Source organism: Drosophila navojoa, chromosome X (genome assembly GCF_054131105.1).
Source record: "Drosophila navojoa isolate 15081-1374.11 chromosome X, UAZ_NAV_1.0, whole genome shotgun sequence".
Classification (NCBI taxonomy): Eukaryota; Metazoa; Arthropoda; class Insecta; order Diptera; family Drosophilidae; genus Drosophila; species Drosophila navojoa.
Genome location: NC_142895.1, coordinates 17137946 through 17163064, shown reverse-complemented (window position 1 = coordinate 17163064; position 25119 = coordinate 17137946). Strand labels below are relative to the sequence as shown.

The 25119-nt window shown below is 39.0% G+C and overlaps 1 protein-coding gene and 1 long non-coding RNA gene across 4 annotated transcripts in view; both read left to right on the top strand.

Annotated features, from left to right (window-relative positions):
• LOC149090656 (uncharacterized) overlaps positions 1 to 25119 on the top strand; it is a 173135-nt gene that overhangs the window by 58424 nt on the left and 89592 nt on the right. The gene's annotated exons all lie outside the window — the stretch shown is intronic.
• Positions 2233 to 25119, top strand: part of ct (homeobox protein, cut) — an 89766-nt gene continuing 66879 nt past the window's right edge. For 2 of the 3 annotated variants that reach the window (XM_089263859.1, XM_089263858.1), the window contains exon 1: positions 2240 to 3733. In XM_089263859.1, the coding sequence (XP_089119985.1) occupies positions 3611 to 3733 (123 nt within the window). In that variant the 5' untranslated portion in view covers positions 2240 to 3610. Of the gene's footprint in view, positions 3734 to 25119 lie in introns of all 3 variants that reach the window. The other variant, XM_089263857.1, reaches the window with a different exon arrangement.

Below are 25119 nucleotides of genomic sequence, written 5' to 3'. Positions count from 1 at the left end.
ACCAGTTCAACTCAACCATTCATCCATCGATTGTCAATCAACAGCGTTTGACTCTTGTGTGTGCACAAACGAGAGGGAACGACAAATAGAAAGCAGCAGAAGGCGTTTGGCAATCGCGTGTGCTCACACACACACACACATACCCATGTGTGCACACACGATACACACACATGTCCAACTGCAAAAGAAATGGTTGGCTGAAAGCAAGAAAAACCAAAGCGTTGAGAAAAAATCTAACAGCAATGAAATGAAATGAAATGAGTTTCGGCAGCAGCAGCAGCGACGCTTACGCCGGCACGAGCAGCGGCTCCGAAGCTTTCGTGTAGGTGGCTGCAGCCTGCGCTCACACTCTCGCCAACACACACTCCTCTTTCTCTCGCTCTTTCTCGCTCGCGCGCTCGGCTCAGCCTCTGTGCACGACGACGCGTCTCTCGTTCGCTGCAACGCACTTGGCGGCTGCTGCTGCTACTGCTACTGCTGCCTTTGCCTTTGCCGTTGCCGTTGCTCTCTGTTTTGCATTAGGTGCGCATTCACCCTGCCCTCCTTCACTCACTCTCCTCCTCTTTCTTATACCTTCGCCCATTCAGCGCTGGGTTAAGGTTGCCATCGTGGTCGTCGTTGCTGCTCGGCTGCTGGTGCTGCTGGTGTTGCTGCTAGTGCTGCTTCCTCTTCTTCGGCTTCTCCTTCTTCCTTCCTCTTCCGCTGCTTCATTCTTTCTCTGCTGCTGCTGCTGCTACTGCATTGCACTTCGATACAATTTGAACTTTTTCTTTATGTGCAAGTCGAACCGAGCAACGGTTCGCTTCAAGCCCTAACGGATTGCACGCTTCTCTATGCGAGTGCATGTGTGTGTGAGGAGCTCTTGAGCGTTACATAGGGCTGGGTCATGGATGCGACTGCAGCTCAAACTCTTATTTATAATTAATTTATTTATTGACTACTCTATTCATTAACTTTTTTTCCTTATATTTATATGAATCCATTTAGCTATTTTTGTCATAATATAATATTTAATTTAGCCAATTTAATTGAAGAAATCAGCTCAAGTTATTTATCTTGACTTCATTTGGTCTGTACTTTTACCTGTGTGACGGGTGAGACTCCTCCCACTTTGAATAGCTAATACACCCGCCCCTCCTCCACACACTCTTTAGCCAGAAAACTAACTCAGCTTGACCTTTGGCAGGCCACTCAAAGCGTAAGAACACACACACACACACACACATACACAGCAGCAACAGCAGAAGCCAGACACAATAATCATTGGAGCCAAAAGGATCCGCAGCTCACACCATGCAACAAAAGTAACAAGCAGAGAAATAAATAAAAAATTATACAAAAAAAAAAAAAAAAAACAACAGTAAAGCAATAGCAACTTAATTCATAAACAAGAACAAGAAAAATGTAAGTGGAAGCCGGCAAGACTTCCCCTTACTCGCTCGCACTCACTCTGACACACACTCACTCACTCACTCACTCACTCACCGTTTGCACTCAATGTGTGGCTCAATAAACACAAACCCGAGCTAAAGGAGCGCACTGTGAGCGCAACATTTTCCTATAAGTTTTTCCCAATCAGAAAAAAGGCGACGCAGGCACAAGCACCAGGAGCAGCAGCGACAGCAGCAGCAGTCGACGCCGCTGCTACAAATTGAATGCCAAGCCACAGGCACCACATATGCATGCAGCACGATAGAGCGAGAGCATGAGTGAGCGAGAGCGCCTGCATTGGTGAGTGAGAGTGGGAACGAGAGAGAGAGATAAACGGGCCGTTGGTTTGAATGAATGAATTTCAATACATGCAACTGACAGAAGTTATCAGAAGGCAGCAGCAGAAAAAAAAACGAAACGAAACGAACAGAAAAAAAAAAACCAAGCAAAAAGTAAACAGAACGAACGCTGAGCTGAGCGCACAAGTTGTAATACGCGTCGTATGTGAGCGAGCGTCAACGCCGGCGACAGCGACGGCGCACAAAAATGCTCAGCAGCAGCCCCAACCAAGCAAAACACAAACGAAAATCAAAAACCTATTGAAAGAAATCAAAAGCGTGCAGACTGCCAGGCGGGAGGCAAAAGACCAATTGAGTGACTCTCTCTCTCCACTCTCTGTGCTCGCCCTCTCTCGTTCACTCGCTCGCTCGCTCACTCGTGCCGTCTCTTCGAGTGCAAATGCTCGTCTGCACGCTCGGCTCGTGTGGCGACGGCGACGGCAGTGCTTCGTGTTCGCCGCTAACCGACAAACATCGTGTGCATGGCTTCAATACATATATAACATTTTTTTTTGTATTTGTTCGTTTTCGTTTTTGTTTTTTCGGGGTTGTCGACGCTGCGACTCGTCCACTGTTGTTCAGTCATCAACTGAATTCGTGACTGGCAACGTCGCCTCTGTGTGTGCCGCCGCCAGTGTCCGAGTGTGTGTTTGTTGTTTGTGTGTGGACTGACTGTTGACTGAGTTGTAACTGTAACTGAGTTCTTAAGCAGCTCATCGAACCAATTGCGAACAGCGAACTGCGAATCACGAAACACGAATCACAACAGCCACAGCAACAGCAACAGCACCCAGCGAAACAGTTACAAAGCAAAGCTACATTTTATTTATAAACAACAACAAACAACAAATGCAAGAAGCAGCATCAATCTAACTGCTAACAAAACATAAATTTTTTTGAGTAATTTTTTTTTTGACAACAAATCTGAAACAAGCAAAAATACACAATAAATTGAATATATATATTACAAATAAATATATATATTAATTGTAAAAGAATAAGAAGGCAAAAATAAAAGTAAATAAATGTGTGCGCGTGTGTTCAGTGTAAACAACAACAACAACAGAGTGAAACAACAACAATAACAACAACGACTGCAGCACCAGCAATATCAGCAACAGCAGCAACAATAACGGCAGCAACATGCAACAGCAACAGCAACAGCAGCAGCAGCAGCAACAACAGCAACAACAATTGCAAAGTCAGCCAAATCCAATCAGAATTTTGACTTGGCTTTAACTTTGAATGCAGCTCACAACAAATGGCAACATTTTGTTGAAGCCGACGCCAATTGTTGCAACAACGACAACCACAACAACAACAACATCAGCAAACAACAACAAAAGCGCGCGTGTGTGTGTGTCTATGTGTATGCAGGTGTTTATGTGTGTGTGTGTCAAGACACAACATAGCCAATGCAACAACAACAACAACAACGATAACAACGACAACAAATCAAAAAATTAAACAAGAAAAATTTTAATAAAAGTTTATGAATTTTTTTGAGCACGTAAAACCAAAAGCAAAACAACAACAACAACAAAGTGTCTGTGTGAGTGTGTGTCAGTGTGAATGTGTCTTAACTCTAAACTAACAACAATAGCGACAACAACCAATTAGTTAACAATACTAACCAAAAGAATTGAAAGAAGAAGAAGAAGAAGAACAAACGCAAAAGGATTGAATTGCTGTTGCAAGGCTGCTCCAAGTCTGTCTCTCGATGCCTCGACAAATGCCGCAACAGCAGCAGCAGCAACAGCAGCAACAGCAGCAGCAGCAGCAGCAGCAATAGTAAACAAAACAACCAACAAACAACAACAATTCAAACAGACAGCCCACGAATGCAGCCAACATTGCCACAAGCCGCTGGGACAGCCGATATGGATCTGACGGCTGTTCAATCAATCAACGATTGGTTTTTCAAAAAGGAGCAAATTTATTTATTGGCACAATTTTGGCAACAGGTAAGCCCCAGCTCGATTACAATTGGCCCCAGCGCCACCTCAGCCAGTGTTGTCCAAATGTTGCAAGTGTGTGTTGCAAGTGTTTCCATCAGAAGTTTAACTGAATATATATGCTTGATATACATATGTATATGCACTACAATATATAGGTAGAGTTATGTGAACAGATTCTCCAGTGTTGTCAAGTGCTCAATGCTGGCTCATATATGGGCTTGAGTTAATACTATACTACTAGCCGATTCTCCATGTGGCAAGTGTGTGAAGTTGTTTTCCCTTAACTGAAAATCTATTTTGATATTCTAAATGTATATACATATATTATATATAGAGTTGCCTAGTTACATGTCTCTATATATATATATTTACATATATGCGCTGCTTAGATATATATATTTAAATGTAATTTAGTGTTGCAAAAGTCTCGAGAACAAAGTCTTTGTTCATAGATCAATAATTCCGGTGAAAATCTATCAAGTTAAGAACTTGAGAACTAAGCAAAATGTTGGAGCGCTATTATTTAGATATATTTTATATATTGTGTTATATGTTTATCATATACATATATGCATATACATATATATAAATATATATACATATATGTTTAGCTATCATTTGGGTATTTCACTTAGGCACTTGCTCTAGAATTTCTAAGCTAAGCTAAGCTTCTAAGTTCTTTCCCAAGTTACAATGAGTTCATACAAATTAACAGAGAATATTTTAGAGATATTTTAGAAATTTTTATAGAAATATTTTAGAAATATTTTAGAAATATTTAGAACATAATATCAAAAAATAAAAAAAAATATCAAAAAATAAAAATGTAATGGGAAAAACTCTTTGTAGACAATTTAGAGATATTAAACACATGGGCAAATATTTTGGTTTTTATAAATAAGAACATATATTTAAAAAAAAAAATTGTCTGTTTATTTCATAAATGACAACAAAAATAATTTATAAAGAAGAACAAACATATTCGCCCATTTATTAAAACTTAATAGGTTTTCCAAATAAGCAAATAAATTTAAAAACAATTTAAAGTGAATTTTTAGCTTATTTGAATTTAATGAATATTTATTTTAAGTTAACTAATAATCAATTAATATTTTTAAATTTCATATATTTGTTATATGAATTCTTCTAATATTACATGACAATATGCCTACGTATTATTATATTATAGTATAGTGCATATATGATATATTTTAATATTTATTTATCATTTTATGGCCGCAATCTAATCATTAACTAATTAATTAAGTTCATAAATATTTATATGTATTTATTTGTATTTATATATTTAAATTGAATTGAAATTTCTGTCAGCTGCAATGAAAACTAAAATGGTTTATAAAATTCAAGTATAAACTATTGAATAGTAATAGAAATTTCTAAATTTAGATTAAAATGAAAAATTAATAAATTTATTAAATAAATTATAATATAATAAATCAAATATATAATAAATAAATATACATATATATCAAAAAATGAATAGCAATCATAAATAAATATAATATATAAATAATTATATTTTTCATTTACTGCTCAATTTATTTAGTTTGCAAATATTTCTAGTCAATATATGTATATTTTTTTTTATTTATAGATTTTTTGTTTCTAATTTAAGCTCACTAGAATTTGATAAAGCGCTCATCGAATTACCAACTGTTAGGCTTTTTAACCACCTGTGACATAATTGACAAGTGCAACAAGAAACGAAACAAATATACAAACATACATACATACATACATACATGGTTATATATTTGTATATATATATATTTATATGCGGGGCAAATACGTGCAAAACTCCCACACTTAGCTGTAAACAAAACAAACAATATGAAAATTATTTGCAATGCAATTTTCCGTTTTCCATTTTTTTCATTTTTCATTTGTTTTTGCGCTTTGTGTTTTTGTAATTCATCTGCAACTAATTGAGTTTGCGTGTCTGTGCCAATTGTTGTTTTTTTATTGATTTCTGAAAATTTGTTTACAAAATGTAACAACAACAACAACAGCAACAGCAACAACAATAACAATTTTCGGCTTGAATTGTTTTTGGTTTTCTTTAAGCGAACTTTAGCTGATCGCTGCTAATGGCCAGCCAACACACACACACACACACACACACACACAGATCAGCAGCCTCTTCAACAGCATCATCATTATCATCAGCTCACTAATGATGATGATGATGATGATGATGATTATGAATTGCAGCCAGACGACAAATTTTTGGCCAAATGCCAAAACTTTGCAACTCCAGCAAAGACAACAACAAGTTGGCAGACAGCAAAGACATGCATACATATATGTATATATATATATATATATATATATATATGTGCATATGCATCTATACATCTATATATCCATCTATCTATATCCATCTATATCTATATCTTAATTGGAGTTTGTCTGCCTTCTAATTGGATGCAGCATGAAATCGAATAAAAATCTGAAGCCAGCTGCAGTGGCAAATGTTGCAAGCATTATGACTGCAAACACACACACACACAGTTGCACGCACATATAACATTCGCAGAATGCAACAACAAGTAGAAGAAGAAGAAGAAGCAGCTAAAGAAATTCTTAGAAAATATCTTTGCAATTAATTTACATTGACGGCGACGAGTCGCTAAATCGTCATACATACATACATACATACATACATATATATAGTTAGAATATATATAGTGAATGACTAGGCATACTGCTTAACTAGTTAATGTACATACATACATACATCTATGTATATTTCTCCAACTGTCTATATCGGCAATTTATGTCGATATGATTTGCCGTCGGAATTTGCTTCAATTTTCTTTTATTTTCTTTTTTTTTGCATGCTTGCATGAAATTGAATACAAATGGAAATATTTATGAATACACAGCTAAACAGATATGTGTATGTAAATCTGATATACATATACATACATATGTATATATCTTCTCCATCTGTCTGCAACTCTGCTAGGATCCGTGTTGATCTATGCGATCTGCAATTAGTGCAGCGGCGAGGCGCAATCAATAAAACTTAAATAAGCAAAACCAATTGGGGCTGCCACGCCCCGTTTTATGGCAGGCATTGCCAAGTGCTGCCAAGTGTTCTAGCATATAGAGCATAGTGCACTCTAACCGAAGTTCCTAAGGTACTTGGCCTAAGCACAATGAAAATAAAACAAAAAAATAAAAAAATAAAATTAAATAATACTGATTGAAATACATAATTAAAATAAATAAATATGTTCAAAATATAATATTAATACAAATCAAAATTATTTAAATATATTATCAAAATAAATAAATATAATTTATATATATTATTAAAATAAATAAAATTTTTTAAAATTATTTTATTGAATTAAAATTAAAACAAATTGAAATTATTTCCCATTTTAAATGAATTAAAGCTATTATTAGCATTACAAATATTATTTTATTTATTGTTTTGTATTAATTTCATATTTATTTATTTATTTTTAATTTGTAATATATTCGAACTTTAATTTAATTGATATTTTATATAAGATAATCTATATTATTCTCATTATTTATTTATCATTTGTTTATTTTTTATAATTTATTTTAGCTCTAATTGAATAGAAAAAATAATTATTTCTATATAAATTCGCTAAATTAAGAACTAAAAAGTATATTTATTATTTAAATTTTACTAAATATGAAAAAAAAGAAATATTTATCTTTTACATATGAAATCAAAAATATTTTAGATTATTATATAGTTAACATATTTTTTCTTTAGCTTAAAATAACACAATAAAATTGTTACTTAAAGTGCAATTCTGCTTTATATTTTAGTTTGGGTTAAGTAAAAATAAACTAGAGTTTTGAATTGCTTTTCGCTAGCTCCAAAGGGTATACAAAGTAATTTTGAAAAATCTTTTCTTGCGCTCGCTTCATTTTGTTAGTTTTTCGATCGATTCGCAGAATTTTGGAGCGCAGCGAGCGCTGTTAACGAGCATTTGATTTGTTATTAATGGCAGCTGCTGGGTGAAAAAAAAAAAATTAAAAAAAAAAATAAAAACTATAAATAATAATAACAAAATGAGATGTGTATGAAGAATCGAGGCAAAAACTAAGTAACTTGGTCAAAGAAGATGATGAAGAAGACAGAGCTATAGACATAGGTGTGTGTATGTGTGTGTGAGTGTGTGTGTGTGTATGTGTGTGTGAGGCAATTAGACACAGATCGATTTCAAGTGTGATCCAAAGCTGAGTTTGAAGTAGGAGTTGGAAGTGCGCTCAGTGTATATATATATTGATATATATATATATGTGTGTGCGTGTGTGTGTTGGCGTGTATTGAAGTGATCTCATCGGCAAATTCAACAAGATCTTAGCTTAATTTTTTGGGCTTATCAGCGATAAGAGCGCTCGAGTGTTGCCATAAGTAGACGAAAATCTGAGCCCATAAATATCATTGACAAGCCAAATTGTGTAATCATAAATTAACGAGGCTGAGGCGGTAGTGCGAGCGAGACAGCTGTCAGCAGTTAAACATATTCATTTGTAAGGCCAAAAATAGAAGTTCATTAAATAATTAACAGACAGCAGAAAGCAAATAAAACCAAGTTAACAAGAGCAACAACAACAACAACAACAACAACAACAGCGACAACAACAACAACAGCGACAGCTGTCCAAATTGCGCCAAGTCTAGCCCGCGCTCTCTTTCTCCTACTCCCCCGCCTCGCTCTCTCCCTCTCTCTCTCTCTCTCTCTCTCTTTCGCTCTCTCTCTGTGTCAACTTCTTGGACTTTCAAGTACACACGCCATCATCATCTATATAAATTGGCACCAATTCGTAAAGCCATCGAAGACATCAACAACAAATTGCCAGATTAGCACAAATTATAAAATCATATAATACACACATACACACATAGAACTACCCATACATATATATATATATATATAACTAGCGCGCAATCATTTCCGTATTTTCGATTCGCAAAGCAATACAAAAGAAAAACCCAAATTCAAAAGTTAAATAGTAAAAAAAACAACAACAAAAAACACAACAAAAAATCGAAAACCCGGTCGCAATGCAATCTATAAACTTGACCCATTTGAATTTGGTAAAAAGAAGAAGCTGCTCTCATTTGACTAAGCAAAAAAAGAAAAACTTTGGTCGATTTTCATGATTTTCGTGATTTTTGCTGACTGAAATGAAAAAATATAAATAAATAAAATAAATAATATTAAAAAAAAAAAGAGAACTGCAGAGCTAGAGACAAGCGTCTATGCACGACTTATATATACGCTGTAAGCTGAGGTTTCAAAACTATTCGAAGCAGCAAAAGAAAGTCTAGAGATTTTTTGTTTAATTTCCTAAGTAAATCTAGTTAATTAATTAATTTTTCATATTCATTTCTTTAAAGTTCTTGCATTTGTTGTACAAATACTTAAATTATTTATGCCCACACGTGAGTGCACCTCACATCAATAAGATATGCTTGGGCTCTATATGATATGATATATGAGTAGAGAGATCTGTAGATATATGTATATTATTCATGTCGCTTTGCTGTCCTTTTTTAATTGCCGAAATGCATTTGAGTTTGGCTTTTCGTTTATTTGATATCATTTCTGTTTTTTTTCAATTTAAATTTTTTGTCATTCGGGATTTTTGTTTTTTTTCTTTTCTATTTTTAATTTTTTGGGTATTTTTTTGAGGGGGGGATATTAATCAAATCGAAACCGGTTCGAGAGCTCCTGCATCAGCTACCACCATCGACACCATTGACACCACCACCACCACCACTAGCACCACTGGCACCACCGACTTTGGTGTTTGATAGTTTTAAAAGTTTATTTCAAATATGGCGGTCGCTGGGATAAGTTCCGAAAAGCCATTTGCATATGCCCTAAATGAGCAGCAGCAATCACAAGGGTTGTCCTGCATGCTTAAGCTATTAGATACACACACACACACACACACACACACACAGATACGCAGATAAACAGTTATAGATAGAGATTGAGATCGACGGCAGCAGCGTGTGTCATATAATTTTTAGCGTTTTAAGTGCAATTTACGGCGGCCCGGGCCAAGCAGCCGGCGAGCAGCTAATGAGTCAGCCCAAGGGTTAAAAATCACACAAAAAAAAAAAAAGAAAAAAAAAACACCCACACAAAGAGACATACATATATACATATAGATATATATATTAGCTGACACGAATCGAATTGAAACGAAGCGAAGCTGAATATTGCTCGCTGTTTTATAGTTGTAGAAAAAGCAAAAACAAAACACATATACATACACACACACATATATATATACACACACACACATACACACAGCGACATACACATTTTGAAACGCTCAATCGCTCGATCGCTGGAGATATGTTAATATAATTAAATTAATTTGTCAGCACGGAAATTAAAAACCACGCAGCCTCTGCCAACAACAACAACAACAACAACATGTGTATCTATAACAGCGACAAAAAAAAAAACAAAAAGAACTGAAAATCGAACAATTAAACTGGAAGACGCGGGGGCGAGGGAAAAACTTTGGCATGCCTCTAATAATGTGAAATAAAAAATCATTTGAACAAAAAATTATTATTAAAAATTGAGTTCATGAACCATGTGTGTGTGTGTGTGTGTGTGTGTGCGATAACTTGCCTGACTCTTGATCAATTTTTATTATTATGATTATTACCATTATTTGTGCACTGTTGTATTTGTTGCTTTTCCGGTTAGCTAGACGCGACTCGCATCGACTCGCCTCGGCTTGGCTTGGCTCGACTATTAATTATTAATAGCTCTGGCCCCGGCTAATTGAAGCATTTGCCTGTCCGGTCAATCCAATCCAATATGAAATGACAGCTCGATGCGATCATATCTGCTGCAGCATGTTAAGCATGTCCAAATAAAGAGAGAGAGGGAGAGAGAGAGAGAGGAACTAAAACTAAACAGAAATATGGTATATCGATTAATCGATCAGCGAGCGAGCGAGCGTGGTGTTGTGTGTGAAGTAGAGCAGATGTAGATCAGACTCTGTGACTAGGCAATTGATTTGATCAATAAATTATCGATTTATCGCTATCGATAAGTGTTTAATGCTTAGTCTGAGCTATGTTAGTTACCTTTGCACTCCAAAGGTCCTCATATAAATTGCACTAAAGTGTTATCGATGAAATATGCATATAACTCAAAGTTATCGATAACTATTTATCGATAAATGGGTATACATTCAGTCTAAGCTAACTCAAGTTGCTTACATTTTACATGCTCTTCGCTTATCGCTCTTTTGTGATATCGATAACTTTCGAAAAAGTTATCGAAAGCATTGTTAGCTACTTGATGCGTGCTTAATCTCATTGTCATTGTCATTGCTCATCATTATTTTCACATCTATAGCCAAAAATAAAGGCACACAAAGAGCTGAATGGGTGGGAGGCCGAGACAAAGAGAGGGCGAACGGGAAAGAGGAAGAGAACTAACTGAATGCTTATGGAGTTGAAAAGGAGATTCAACGGCTTTTGTGTGTACAACTTAATAACAACTAATTGTCTTTTTATATGCAAGCTGAATACATATAAATAAATATAGCTACCTCTGTATGCGTGTGTGTGTGTGTGTGTGCGTGTGTGTGCAACTGCAAACCTGTCTTGAAAATCTTTTTAGCTGCCGCCGCCTGCTTGCCCCATTCTTAACAATATTTCAGTCGACGGCCGCAACGAGCGAGCGAGCGAGCGAGCGAGCCACGTCTTTCATCTTCAGTTGTCAGTAATTTGTGCAGCTCAATATATCAGTCGATATCTTATGAGTTTTTAATTTCAGGCTGTGCTCTCTCTGTCTCCCCCCCCCTCTCTCTCTCGCTCTCTCGTTCTCTCTCTGTCTATCTGTCTGGCAGGCATTCTGTATGCCTGGCCATCAATTTGATTTCCTACACACAGTTTTTCCAGCTGCCTGAAAAGGACAAATCGTTCACTCAACCGCTCGCCGAGGATATTGAATAAAATATCATTTTGTGCACGCCCCTTTAAAGAGCAACACTGAAACCAAAAAACAAAAAACAAAAAATAAAACGAAATAAAAAATAATAATAATAAAAAAACATAAAACAACAACAAACATAAAGCGAGAGATCCTCTAGACAGCGCTGATGATGATGAGTTTTGAGTGCTGTTGGTCCGTCCAACTTGTTGTTGTTGTTGTTGCTGTTGTTGTTGTTGGCTCTCGGTTTGTGCGTATTGGCAACATTTGTGATCGATACACGATGCTAAAGTTCCAACAGAATCAGCACCCAACTTACCTACCTCCCTTCCCCTACCCCTCCCCCACCGCAACCCGCCTCAACGGCGCAAAGAGCCCCGCTCTGGGCTGCTCGCTTGAATAATGACCAACGCCCGAGGAGCGCACATTAAAAAGGAATCATCATTATTGGCAGCTCGGTGGGGGGATCAAGGATTACCCATATACATATACAGACATATATGTATATATAGAGGCCCCGTACAGCCATTAAGGCACAGCACTGTGCGCAAATATCTTGCACTGACTGTCTCGCTGTCTCTCTGTCTCTCTGGCTGTCTCCTTATCTGCCCATTGCTGCATTCCATTTCATGTCATTCCGTTTGCATATTATTTGCGCTCCCCATCACTTTCTTCTCCTTCTCCTTCCCCTTCTTCTTCTTCTTGATTTTTAGTTGCAATTTTTAGCTATTTTCAGCTTTTCTCGCTTTTCAATTTTGCATGAAAATCATTTGCGCACAGTTTTACAGCCGCCCGCGTTGCGTTGTCGTGTTTTTACAATTTTTTATTGATGTTTTAATTAAGTTGTTGCCTTTGTGAACCGCCCTCGCCACCCTCGCCACCCCCTAGGCCCCACCCCACAAAATGTGCATTCCTATATGTACCTATACATATATACATACATATAAATATATATGTATTGCCGTATCAAAATTTAGTTTTCCCTATGCAAGCTCGCAGCTGTAGCTTCCTTTAGCCTCTCTCCCTCTCTCTCTCTCTCGCTCTCTCTCTCTGTCTCTCCCTCACTCTTTCGCTCTGTCTTGTTTTTATTATTTTTGGCACGACATGAAAATTAGTTTAGAATATAATTTGCTTTGACTTTGAGTGCTTGTTGCGATTTGCAATACTTTTTCCATTATTTTCGGGGGGTTTTTTTTTCTTTTTTTGCTTCCTAAATTTTATATTTTATTTATTTATTTTGTGTTTAGTTTGAGTGCTGTATTTGATGTTATAGACAAATTTTAGTCAAGAGTTAACAATCTGAGAGCAGTTTTTAAATGGAAAGATAGATGGAACTATATGAGATAGTTGTACAAGAGATAGTTATAATAATACAGGTGGATAGATAGTTGAGATAGATATGATCTATACCATATCATGATGATATCATATGCCAGATGATAGCTAGTAAAGATAGATATAGTATAGATAATATGGTATAGATAGATAGATGAAATAGTATAGATAGATATGGTTAAGATTCACAGATTTGTATAGTATATATAGATAAAAGATAGATGTAGAAAGAATAGATGGAAATAGTATAGACTGATAGGGGATAGATAGATCTAAGAACTAGTTTAGATTGATAGGGCATAGATAGATCTAAGAACTCTTATCGCATTATTGCCCTCTATCAGTACTTGAAGAAACTATTAGAGCCAGCTTCTCTTAAATTAACGACTTTCAGGTTTTAGCTATAAATAGGCCAAATCATAGCTAGTTTTCTAGCAACTTCTCGACTTGAATGCTAATTCAATTTGAGTAAAGTTCACTTCAATTATTTCTTTGTCAAATTTCAATAGTTTGACATTGAAACAGAGAGGGAGAGGGAGATATAGTGCCAGAGAGAGAGAGGGAATACGTTTAGAAGTTGTGCGAACTAAGCCAATTTGCAGCTGGTTTGTGTATCACACATTTGGGGCATGCAATTTGTTGATGTTGCCCATTTGTGGTCACCTGGCTGCGCGCTTCTTTTCCTCTTCGGTTTGCTCTTTATCAGAGTGTCAAATTGTTGCTCGAAGCATATCTCATGTCTCAGCTGAAAACGAAACTGAACGAAACCAAACCAAACGAAACGAAATGACGCGAAATCGTAAAACTTGTTTCTATCTGTTACGTCGATCTGTCAAGCTGAGCTAAGAGCGAAGAGCTAAGAGCTGAGAGAGGTTTCAGCGTTCGATTTCAGGTACTATTTGTGATAATCAAATCTACGGCCTGGCGCGTCCTGCTCCTCATTGACCGGTTCAGTGGGGTTGAACTGGACGGGTTCTTCAAAGGGTTCATCAGCAGCAGCAGCCGCAGCAGCCAGGGGAGGTTGCATTACCATTGCTTAAGGGTTTCTCAACAACAACAACAATAACTAGGTTTGTCTCTATTTCTCAGTTTATCAGCTTCGCACTTTGTCAGTTTGTCAGTCTGTCAATTGTCTGTGCGCCATAATTTATCAGTCGTATGCAAATGAGTTTGATTTATTCAATGAGCTGCGCACAATTTTATTTTATGCCCATTAGCCTGGAATACAACTAATTTTTTTCTTCCATACACATTTGCCGGTTTTTAATTTTTTCATTTTTTTTGGGAGGGAAATTAAAAAAACACGACCCTTTTTTTTTGGTAGTTTTTTGCTGGTAATTCTAGCCAGATATAGGTATATATATATGCATAGGTATATACATATATGTGTATCTGTATCTGTACAGCTGTTAGATAGTTCTCTGCTTTTTTTTCTCGTGGACTTTGCTGCGCCTCATTGCGACGCAACAGACGTAAAAATATTAAAATGAGAGTGGAGTAAAAAAAACAACAAAAAACACACTCACAGAAACTATATAAATCTAAAATATATCTACGGCATATGCGCGATCATTGACAGCGCAGCAGAGGGAGCGCATGTAAAATAAAAACATATTTATGTGTGCTGTTTGTTCCTGCCTCTGCGTGTGTGTGTGTGTGTTCGCCCCACTCAATCATAAAGCATTGGCAGGCGTAAATCAAATCAAGTAGCAATGCAGCAGCAGCAGCAGCAGCAGGCAAGACAGCAACAGTTGCCTCTCGCCTCCTGCTGCATGTTGCACGCACAGACGCTCAGACAATGATTAAGTAGGCAAAATGCGCTACTTACCCCGCGCCTACACACACACACATAACACTGTCTTGCCCTCTCTCTGTCTCACTCGCACTCTGTGCCCATTCCCATAGCCATTCCGATTCCCATTCCCATTCCCATTCCCGTTGTTGTGGCATTTTTCCCCCTTTTATGTTTTTAATTATTACCGTACGGCATTTGGCGGCAGCTTGACTAAAAATCACACACACAAGCACACTTAGTATACATATAAATACATGTATGTATGTGTGTATATATGCAAGAAGAAGCAGCAGCAGCAGCAGCAGCAGCAGCATAACAAAACTTTGCATCGCATATCAGCAACAACTTGTGCGGAACTCGCGTGGAGTCGCCATGTCTCGATGTCTCGATGTCATATCCAGTCGCTGGCATTCATCTACCAGCTCCATTTCCAGCTGTCTGTCTCAGTCCTTGACAAACAAGTGTGCGTGTGCGAGTGTGTGTGTGTGTGTGACATGCAACACTATTGATCTCTTAAGCAACATCAACAATTTGCACTTAAGACTTTCAGAATTCTTGGTAAATTCTTGGCATATGATACATATTGATCTCCCCTAAAGATCACTAAGTTGTCGCCAAGAGATTCTCAAAAGATGTGACTAAACGATCGCTGTAGCTTAACTAGATCCTATAATTACACTCGAATAGCGCCAAATATTGATCGTCCCACTGATCTTGCTAGAGTTTTCGACTTTAGTTCTCATGGAACTGAGCGAGAACGTAAGCGAGAGACAAACCTCTTCACATTCAAATTGCATTATGAAATGTGCAGTCGACTCTTAAAGCTCGATCGTTAGACAACCCATAGATCGCATCTGACTACTGAAGTGATCGTTGAAGTAAAATATTTGAAGTGTTTCGATTTACAACAGAAGCGAACTCTACTAAGAAACAGCAATTGAGGCACTGCAGCCAGAGATTGATCAGTTCGGTTTGGTACGGATCGAAACGGATCGTCAGATGATAATATAAAGCAACGCCTACATACATGTGTGTATGCACAAAACAAGAAATTCTCACACAAAAGACACAACAACAACAACAGCAACGACAATGAGGGGCAACAGAAAAGCCCAGTAAACGGATCACTTTGCTTTCCACACAATTTTTCGTTGATGTTGCTGCTGCTGCTGCTGCTGATGATGATGATCATCATCACCGTCATCATTTGGTTTGATCATCGTGATCATGATAAACTGCTGACGCTGCTTTTTGAAGTATGGACGACAAGTTCTTTGACGCTCAGCTCTTGTATTCAATGGCAGCAAAATGATGCTTAAAACATATATGAATTATTATATAGATCAGCTGCATAGACGACACTACTTGAGCGAAACAAAATGCTTTGCTTGCCCCTCAACCCCGTCCCTACACCCCTTCCCTATAGTCTACTGTTTGCTCTTGTCATTTACTAAATACTTTTGCTTGCCCGGGCAGCAGCAACTGCCGAGCGATCAATGTGATCAATCGCGCTTCAATTTTTCTTAAAAGAGCGAGAGAGAGAGAGAGAGAGAGAGAAGAGACAGAAGAGATCTCTTGTAGATCATCTGATGGGGTTTCTTCAAAGTTTTTTTTTTTTCTGCTGCTGCTGCTGCTGCTGTCTGTATTTGTTGTTGTTGTCTTCTATATATTTTTTGATTTTGGTATTTCTGTTTTGTCGTTTCGGTTTTTTGTTGTTTTCATCTTCAACTGCTGCTGCTGCTGCTGCTGTTTTTTTTTTTCGTCAGCGGAAATCTTTTGTGTGTGTGGCTCAAGTGGTTATTGTTGTTGTTGTTGTTGCTGTATTATTAGCTAGTTCAATTTTTGTTTTTTGGTTGCGGGTGTGTGCGGGCGGCCTCCAACAAGTGGCAGTTGAACGCCGCTAAGTAGCTCCGATAATGCCAGCGCATAATGCCACAAAAGTTCCCCCCTAATATAATTGAGTGTCAATTATACACACACTCACTCACTCGCCCTCTCTCTCTCTCCCTCTCTCCCTCTCCTGCTCGCACACCCATTCGGTTAGTGCGTCTTTGGTGTTACTCGATGTCAGCTGTTGAAAATATTAGAGGAAAATTATAGGCGTAAATATTATGCATTTTCTTGCATGCGGCGTGTCTCGCGGGTAGCTGAGAACATATATAAAAAAAACACACACACACTCTCACACATATTTTAATGTGTTTTGTGTTGGTGCGACAGGCGGCTCTCAAGCGCCTCCATTATTAATTTATGAGCTCGACAAGGCGGGGAACAAAAATCGAGCAGTTCTTTGAGAGACGTGCAGCAAAATGCGCATATGCATAAAATCTAGATACGCATCTATATGCATATGGGAAAGTCTACAAATTCTACAGCATATGTGACTTGAATGCAAATTGGCAGCATCTACACAAGTCTCCAAAGACTTAAGACGCTGTGGCGCTTGCATAGCGATTTCTCAAAAAGTCTCCAAACTCTCCACAAGCAATTCTAAATTGATATAGTGAAAGAAAACTCTTTCTTTCTCAAACTCTACACATTCTACAAACTCTCCATAAAAATCTACAAAATTGCTTGCTGAAATATGCGAAACCTACAAACTCTACACCAATTTACATGCAATTGCAGGCATAGCTCAATTGACTTGCAGTCTACAAACTCTACATAAAGCTCTACACAAAATTTTACTCGAAAGTCTACACTCAAACTTTATACAAAACTCTACCCAAAAGCCTGCACAAAACTCTACATAGAACTCTCCATAAAATTCTACACACAAACTCTACACTAATAACTATGACCAGCTATGATCAGTAATGCAGAGCGCAACAAAGAAAATTCGTTGCAGTTGCACTCAAATCACGGTCTACCACAACTCTACAAAGTCTCCACAAACTCTACATGACGCTCAGTCGCCAGCTTAAACGATGCATAGAAATGTGCTGAGCGGCGCATTTATTGCATTACATGATCCGATTAAACTCTACAACAAAGTCTACACAAAAACTCTCCGCTGGCCAAAATGCGAATAGAGAGGGAGAGAGGGAGAGGGAGAGCGACAAGTGCAGCGGCTGCACACAATGCAGAACATGTGTAAACATGCATAACCACAAATTGCACTTGCTTGGCAGCCATCGCCGTCCACTTGGGACGGGTGCAACTGCAACTGCTGCCACTGGGGGCATTGTGGAACAGCAGGCTAATAAAAATGTTCGCTTCTGCCATATCGAACGACATAAAAACTGATCGACAACGACAAATATAACTCGGCGACGGCGACGGTGACAGTGTGGGCGGGGGCGGTGCAGGGTGTGGGAGTGGGAGAGGGATAGGCGGGAAGTGGGACTCTTATATTCATATTATATTCTTAATTTTTGTTGTTGTGGGGTTTTTGTTTTTGTTTTTGGGGGGGCTGCCGGGCGGCAGAAAATAATGTCCACAACTTGCTGCCTGTCTGAGTTTTGCTTTGCTCTTTGGTGTTGTTGTAAATTTTAATGATCTGTCATTTCGATTTATTTTATTTTATTTTCGAACACAACAACACGAACGAAATCACACACACAGCGAGAGAGACAAAAGCAGGGAAGTGGGCAACAGTGAGGGGCAGTGAGCGGCGCGGGGCGGGGCGGGGCGGTACGCTCGATAGCTCGTTCGATAGCCGAGCCACAGCCACATCATAGAGCGCACGTCAGCTGCATATTAAATTAAAAGGTATTATATCGTACTAAATATACGTATATCAAAGGAGAAAGGCAGCCAGCGAGACAGACAGAGATGGGGGGAGAGCGAGAGCGAGAGTGAGGGTGAGACAGATAGCTGTGACAAAAAAAAAAATTAAAGCGAACGAGACAATCCCACAGTTCGATCAAAAATATCCAACACACATCGATAGAATTTGAATTTGAATTTGAATTCGAAAATGAAAATAAATTTGAAACCAAGTTCTCAGTTGAATTTGGCATAGTTTCATCTAGGTGGGTGGAGTGAGTGCGGTGCTGCGGTGGGTGGTGGCGGCGGGTCTGGCGGCTAGGCCCCATTGTGTGTTGCTGGGAACTAGAGCGCATTGCTGCCATTGTGCAAGTGTGTGACACACACACACACACACACACACACACACACATGCACATATACATATTCTTGTGTGGCTTTTAATTTATTTGTTTTTTTGATTTCACAATATTTCGATCGACCAAGAAAATAAATTTTACCACATAAATTTGGCTTTTTTTTAAATTTTTATTTATTTATTTTGTTGTTGTTGTTGCTGCTTTTGGCCGAGTATAAAAATTTATTGAAAATCTGCCATGAGACACGGCGCAAAACAAAAGAACGCAACGTTGTCATAAAAACTTTTCATAAGTAGACCCGATTTCGTATTGCTCTAGGCTGGGCGGGCACCTCCCCCTCCACTGCTCGCCATCCACAGCCTCTTTAGCAAATTGCCCGGCTTATGTACTACATAAATAATATAATATATGTATATACTTATATATGTTATCTGTATATATGCACATACATATATATAGATCTGCTATTCGATTGCCTATTGGCACGTCCGTTCCGTCCGTCGCCCCGTCCCGCCTGCTGCGTGGGCGCTCATTGTCTTGTCAACTGGCTAATCCCCATTATATAGATGTTGCCACAGCGCGCACACATCCGTCCGCATATGTATGTATATATTATCAATTTTATGCTAATTTCTACTAAAAATATATTGGAATTTGTGTTAGTGCGTTGCCAGCTAATTTCCAATGCGAAATACAAATCGAAATGCTTAGCTCTGTCTTGCAGTAGTCATTCGTCATTGTTATCGGCGTTGCCACATGTTCACAAAGTCCACTCTAATGCATTCGCAATTAGCTTTCGCTGTCGATCTCTGCTCTATGCGCTAGACATGTATTTATGTATATTTATCATTCGCGTTGGCCCTGGCAACTACTTTTATATATCGTTAAACGTTTAATAGGCCATCAAAGCATATTAATGGCGTTTATCAGTGCCCACACACTAACAGATTTATGAGCCTCGCCCCCAGCGCCCTACCTACACACACTCACTCATACACCTCTTGAGTTAATGTGCCCCAATCATAATTTGCAAAAGCACTGATAATGCAGCCCTCTTAGGGATGGAGTCACACACACACACACACACACACACACACACACACATACAGTGGGAGAAAAACCCCTCGCTTGCTCCCCTTTAATTATGAAATAATGTCAAAAACGAAAGAGAACTCGCCCTCACTCGCTCTCCCCCTCTCTCTCTCTCTCACCCGCTTAGTCAAGGCAAAACTTTGCGCACTTTTAATTGCCTACAATTTTTGGTATGTGTGTGTGTGTGGCTAGTTATCGCTGCTGATTTCTATTGAATTTTCGCTCTGCCAAGGGTCGCTCCTGCTCGAAGTTGGAGGCAGCAGGAGACGGGCGCGAGCGATGGCTCGTTAAGCGAACTCTGATGGGCAACTCTCTAGCATTATGAAGTCATAATTTCTGTCATATCATGCGGACGCGTTCCACTGCCGATCGGCGGCTGTTGATAAGCCGGACCCGGGGTTTTTAACAGGAACTAGTCCACAGAGAGTGGGAGAGGTAGAGAGAGAGAGAGAGAGGGGGGGGGGATAGTGGTAGAGTGGGAGCGGGGTAGGGGCAGACGCACTTAAGTGGCTGTCAAGGCGCATAGTTCAAGTGTTTAATTTGAGACAGCGTTGCCAGACTGTCAGCTGCAGCAGCCACACACATAGTACACAAGTCATTAACCGACACACACACACACACACACACACACAGAGACGGAGACAGACACGCACGTAGACAGACTAATACACAGGCAGTTACAGTTATAGGCACATTAACATTGCGGCTGCTGCTGCTGTTGCTGTTGCTGTTGCTGCTGCTTTGTTGGCCAAAAACTATGCCAAAAACTTTCAAGGACATGTGCTGCATACACGCAACAGCCAAACACATGCGTTTTGCGGCTTTTTTGAGACGGCGACAGACAGACAGAGCGAGAGAGAGAGAGAGAGAGCGAGCTAGGAACTGCGCCTAAGTTGCGGCTGTGATTTTTGTTTTGCCTTTGCCGCAAAACGTGCGTAATTAAAAGTGCGTATGTGTGTGTGTGTGTGTGTGTGTGTGGGTTAACAACAGCTGCTGTTTAAGTCTTTAAACTACTAACACACACACACACACACAGGCAGCTGGCTTAAATGTATGCTATGAATATTCGCAGCGCATTTTAAACTGTTGCTTGTTGTCTTAAAGCACAGGCCTAGAGCTAGACAGAGCTATACATATATACATACATACATATGTATGTATGTGTGTGTAGAGTGGGTGCTAGTGAGAGAGTCGAGCAGTCGAGTCTCTGTCGCCATTTTTGAAGCTCAAGGACGTGGCTTACGTTTGTTGGCAGCCTTTTTAGCCAACTGCCTCTGCCATTGGCTAAGTTTAAGAAAGCCAAAGCGAAATGCCTTAAAAATATGCTCAACTGTGTGTGTGCGTGTGTGTGTGTGTGTGTGTGCTGGCTGCAATGTTGCCCCACTCTGTGTGTGGCAGGCAGTTTTTGCTACTAATTTTTGCTACTTTTGCTGCCAACTGCCAAAGGGGGCTCTCTCTATGTGTGTGTGTGTTTAATTGTGTATGTGTGTGTGTGTGTGTGTGTGTGTGCGCCTGACGCTCTGCTACACAAAACTTGACGTCGCTTTTGCCGCTTTTCTTTAAATTTAATTTCTTTTTGCTAGTTTTCCTTTCGTAGCGCTCTCCTTTTTGCCAACTCTCTCGCTCCCACTCGTCTCTCTCTCTCTGTCTCTGTCTCGCTCGCTCTGTGCTTGGCTGTCGTCTGCTTAGAATTTTCATTATTGTTTGTTGTCTGAGGTTAGTTTTTCACTGCCGACACTGGCGTCGGCGTCGGCATCGCCGCCGTCGTCGTCGCCGTCGTCGTCGTCCTCGCCTTTTGGCACAATTCTTCGGCTGTGCGCCGCCTTTTTACTGCCGGCTTTAATTAGAACATTTTGCCACACTGACTGCTGACAGTCTGTGCCGTAGTTGCTGTTGTTGTTGTTGCTTGTTGCTTGTTTTTTGGGGCAACAGTTGGGCAGCGCTTTAACCCAAATAAAGCAACTTCAAGGCCCACTCACAAACTGACTACATCTTCGTCTGCTTCTTCTTGCTCATCATCATCATCAGCTCGCACCCTCCCCCGTCGGCGCCCGGCTCGTCCTGCCTTTATAATCGCATTGAAAGTCTAGCGGCATCTGCCGCTTTTGGTCTAACCCTTGCGTTAAAGGCTCGAGCAGCGCTCTGCATGGGGGCTTCAAAGGGGTTCGCTTCTGTTGACTTAAATTTCACAATCCACAAATGCCAACACACACACACACACACACACACACTGAGACTGTGGCAGGCGCTGGGCGTGCGACCGGCACTCGACCAAAAAAATGTGCCACAAAATATGCGAGAGAGCGTCAAAGTTCAACTGCAAAGGGCACGTGGGACGGCTCTAAGTAGCCGATAAATTGCTCAACTGTTAATCGATTAATCTCAGTTTGTTTTACGCTTGACTAACTCATGTATTTCTTTGTCTCTTACAGGTATGTTTACTCTTCTACTCTCCCTCTTGACATGAACGACAGATCGTAAGTAATTTTATGTATATCGATAATTACCCATCGATGGTTTAAAAATTAGAAATGTTAAAGTTTTTATATTAAATACATGTGGGCATTCAAATTATATATATTTTTTATATATAATCGATAGTATACAGTAATCGATTATCGATTATCGATTGTTCAGATATAGTTTTTATAATCATTATATAAAATATATATATGTATGTGTAGGCAAAGGCAATCATATGCAACATTTATCGATTCTTTATAGTGTCATCATATATCGATAGCTATTTGACTTAAAATATTTATAAATGTATTTAGATAGCTAAATATGAACATTTAGCAATCAGTTGTACTTAATTATACTTCAATTATATATAAATAATTTCGATTATGCACAACATTTATCGATCTTCTTGTTTATTGAGCTTCTACTTTCCATTGTTTGCTCTCAACTGTTGCACACATGTGTTATCGATAAGTTCTCGCTACCTCCCTCTCTCTCTCTCACTCTCTCGCTCTATCCCCGCTCGCTCTCAGCTTGCCCCTCTGATAGCTCCCATCGCTTAATGGCTACAGTTTCCGCCCACCTTTGACATCATCGCAACAAACATGAGAACAAATTCGAATTCTTGTGTGTGTATGTGTGTGTGTGCGTTTTTTTGGCCTGACACCAAAAATAGATGTGTGTGAAGTTGCATGTTGCCTGATGATGATGATGAGCATGTCACAACAACAGCAATAACAACAACAACAAAATGCTGCCTTTAATTAGGCAGCGGCTGTGGCTGCGGCTGCGTCTGCGCAATGCGCGCAACCCCTGAAAAGGAAGTCGATCGGGAAACGCGATCAGAACGAAAAAACACACACACACACACACACAAATGTAGATATATGTACATATATGTATATACATATATTTATCATAATGTTGTGCATTAAGTCCACATTTTGATTTATATGCACGCCCGCGCATCTTTCGTTTTTTTTTTTTTTGGAGTCTTCGATTTGGTACAGTTTTGTGTCTGTTTCGCTGTTGTTGTTGTTGTTGTTGCTTTTTGTTGTTTTTCTCCTAAAAACGGTTCGCCTTATGCAAATCGTGAAACTGAGCTGAACTGAGAAATCAAATTAAAAACAAGCGAATGCATCATTTGCAATGATGCTCCGACTTCATTGTCAGCCAGCCCTTATAATGTGAGTGAGTGAGTGTGCAGCCCCTGAGCCCTCGGCTGTCGATCCGGCTGCCGCCCCTCCCACAATGGGACGACCACTCCGCATACGTATGCACATACATATATAGAGCAGGAGTCTCTGCCCCTACGGAGCATTTTTAATTTGAATTTCCGTTGAGCATAAAAATCTCATGTGGCGGGCATTACTGTGCGTGTGTGTGTGTGCGTGTGTGTGAGTGTGCCTAATAAATCTATAAAGTGGCAAACGCAAGTACACGCATTATTACTTTGATTTTTTATGATGAAAACAGGAAGCGAGACGAGATGATGACGACGACGACGACGACGACGACTGCGACTGCGACTGCGACTTCGTCGGGGGCTACCCACACACAGCAACTATAAAAATCTTCAGCTGAAGCTGAGGCTGAGACTGAGGCTGACTGTTCGACTTGTTTGCCTTTTGTTTTCATTGCGCTGATTGCTTTGATTTCGACTTCGACTACAACAACAACAACAACAGCAACTACAACGAACGAACTTCAACTGCGGCTTTGGACTTGGACTGTGATGCGGATGGCTTTCAATTTATTTTGGACTTCCGTTTGTTCTACATTGACATGGCAAGTCGAGTCGCTCCATTTGAACGCGTCTACAAATCGAATTCAATTAAGTGGCTTTCCGCTGCCACGTCCGCTGCGGCTCTAACTACCCAAACTGATTTACCAGTTAAACGCAACACTTTTTCTGTTGTCTGCCCCAGTCCCCTGCTACCCTGCCCCCTGCCCACTGCTGCTTCTTCTTCTTCTTCTTCTCATTTTGGCTACGCAATTGATCATACTAATGATTATTATCTGACTAACGACTAACTGGCCAGACGGCCAAAGAGATAGAGCGAAAGAGAGAGAGACAGAGAGAGCGGGAGTGAGAGCGAGAGAGAGATGTTGATGATTTAAGTCAACTTAGCTCGTGGAGCTTCTCATTGTGCGTTTGTTAAACACCGGATGTTTAGCTAAGATCGCAGATGAACGCACAAAAGGCACAAAAGCTAAGAAACATACAAATCAAATATACTATATATAGATATGTATGTGTGAGTGTGTGTGTTCAGATATAGTTGTTATATAAGAAACTTTGATTGCGACATACCAGAAAAAATTTTTAAAAATATCTAATTGAAATGCTCATTGAAAATAAATATACATATATATATTTATTTAGCTAAGATTGAAAAATATATATAAAATATATAAAACTTAATCAAAATAAATTTATAAAAAATATTACAAATATTTATAAGCATTTGTGAATATTTATTATAAATAAAAATTGTAGAATACGAAATTATCAAAGTATTTTTCGCGCAGTGCAGCTCATGTAAAACACTAAAATTTTATCAAAAAGGAAGAAGAAGAGGAAGAAACTACTCAAAATGCTTTTACTTATATAAGCAAAGCTTATGTGATTTTTTTTGCTCAGTGTACTTG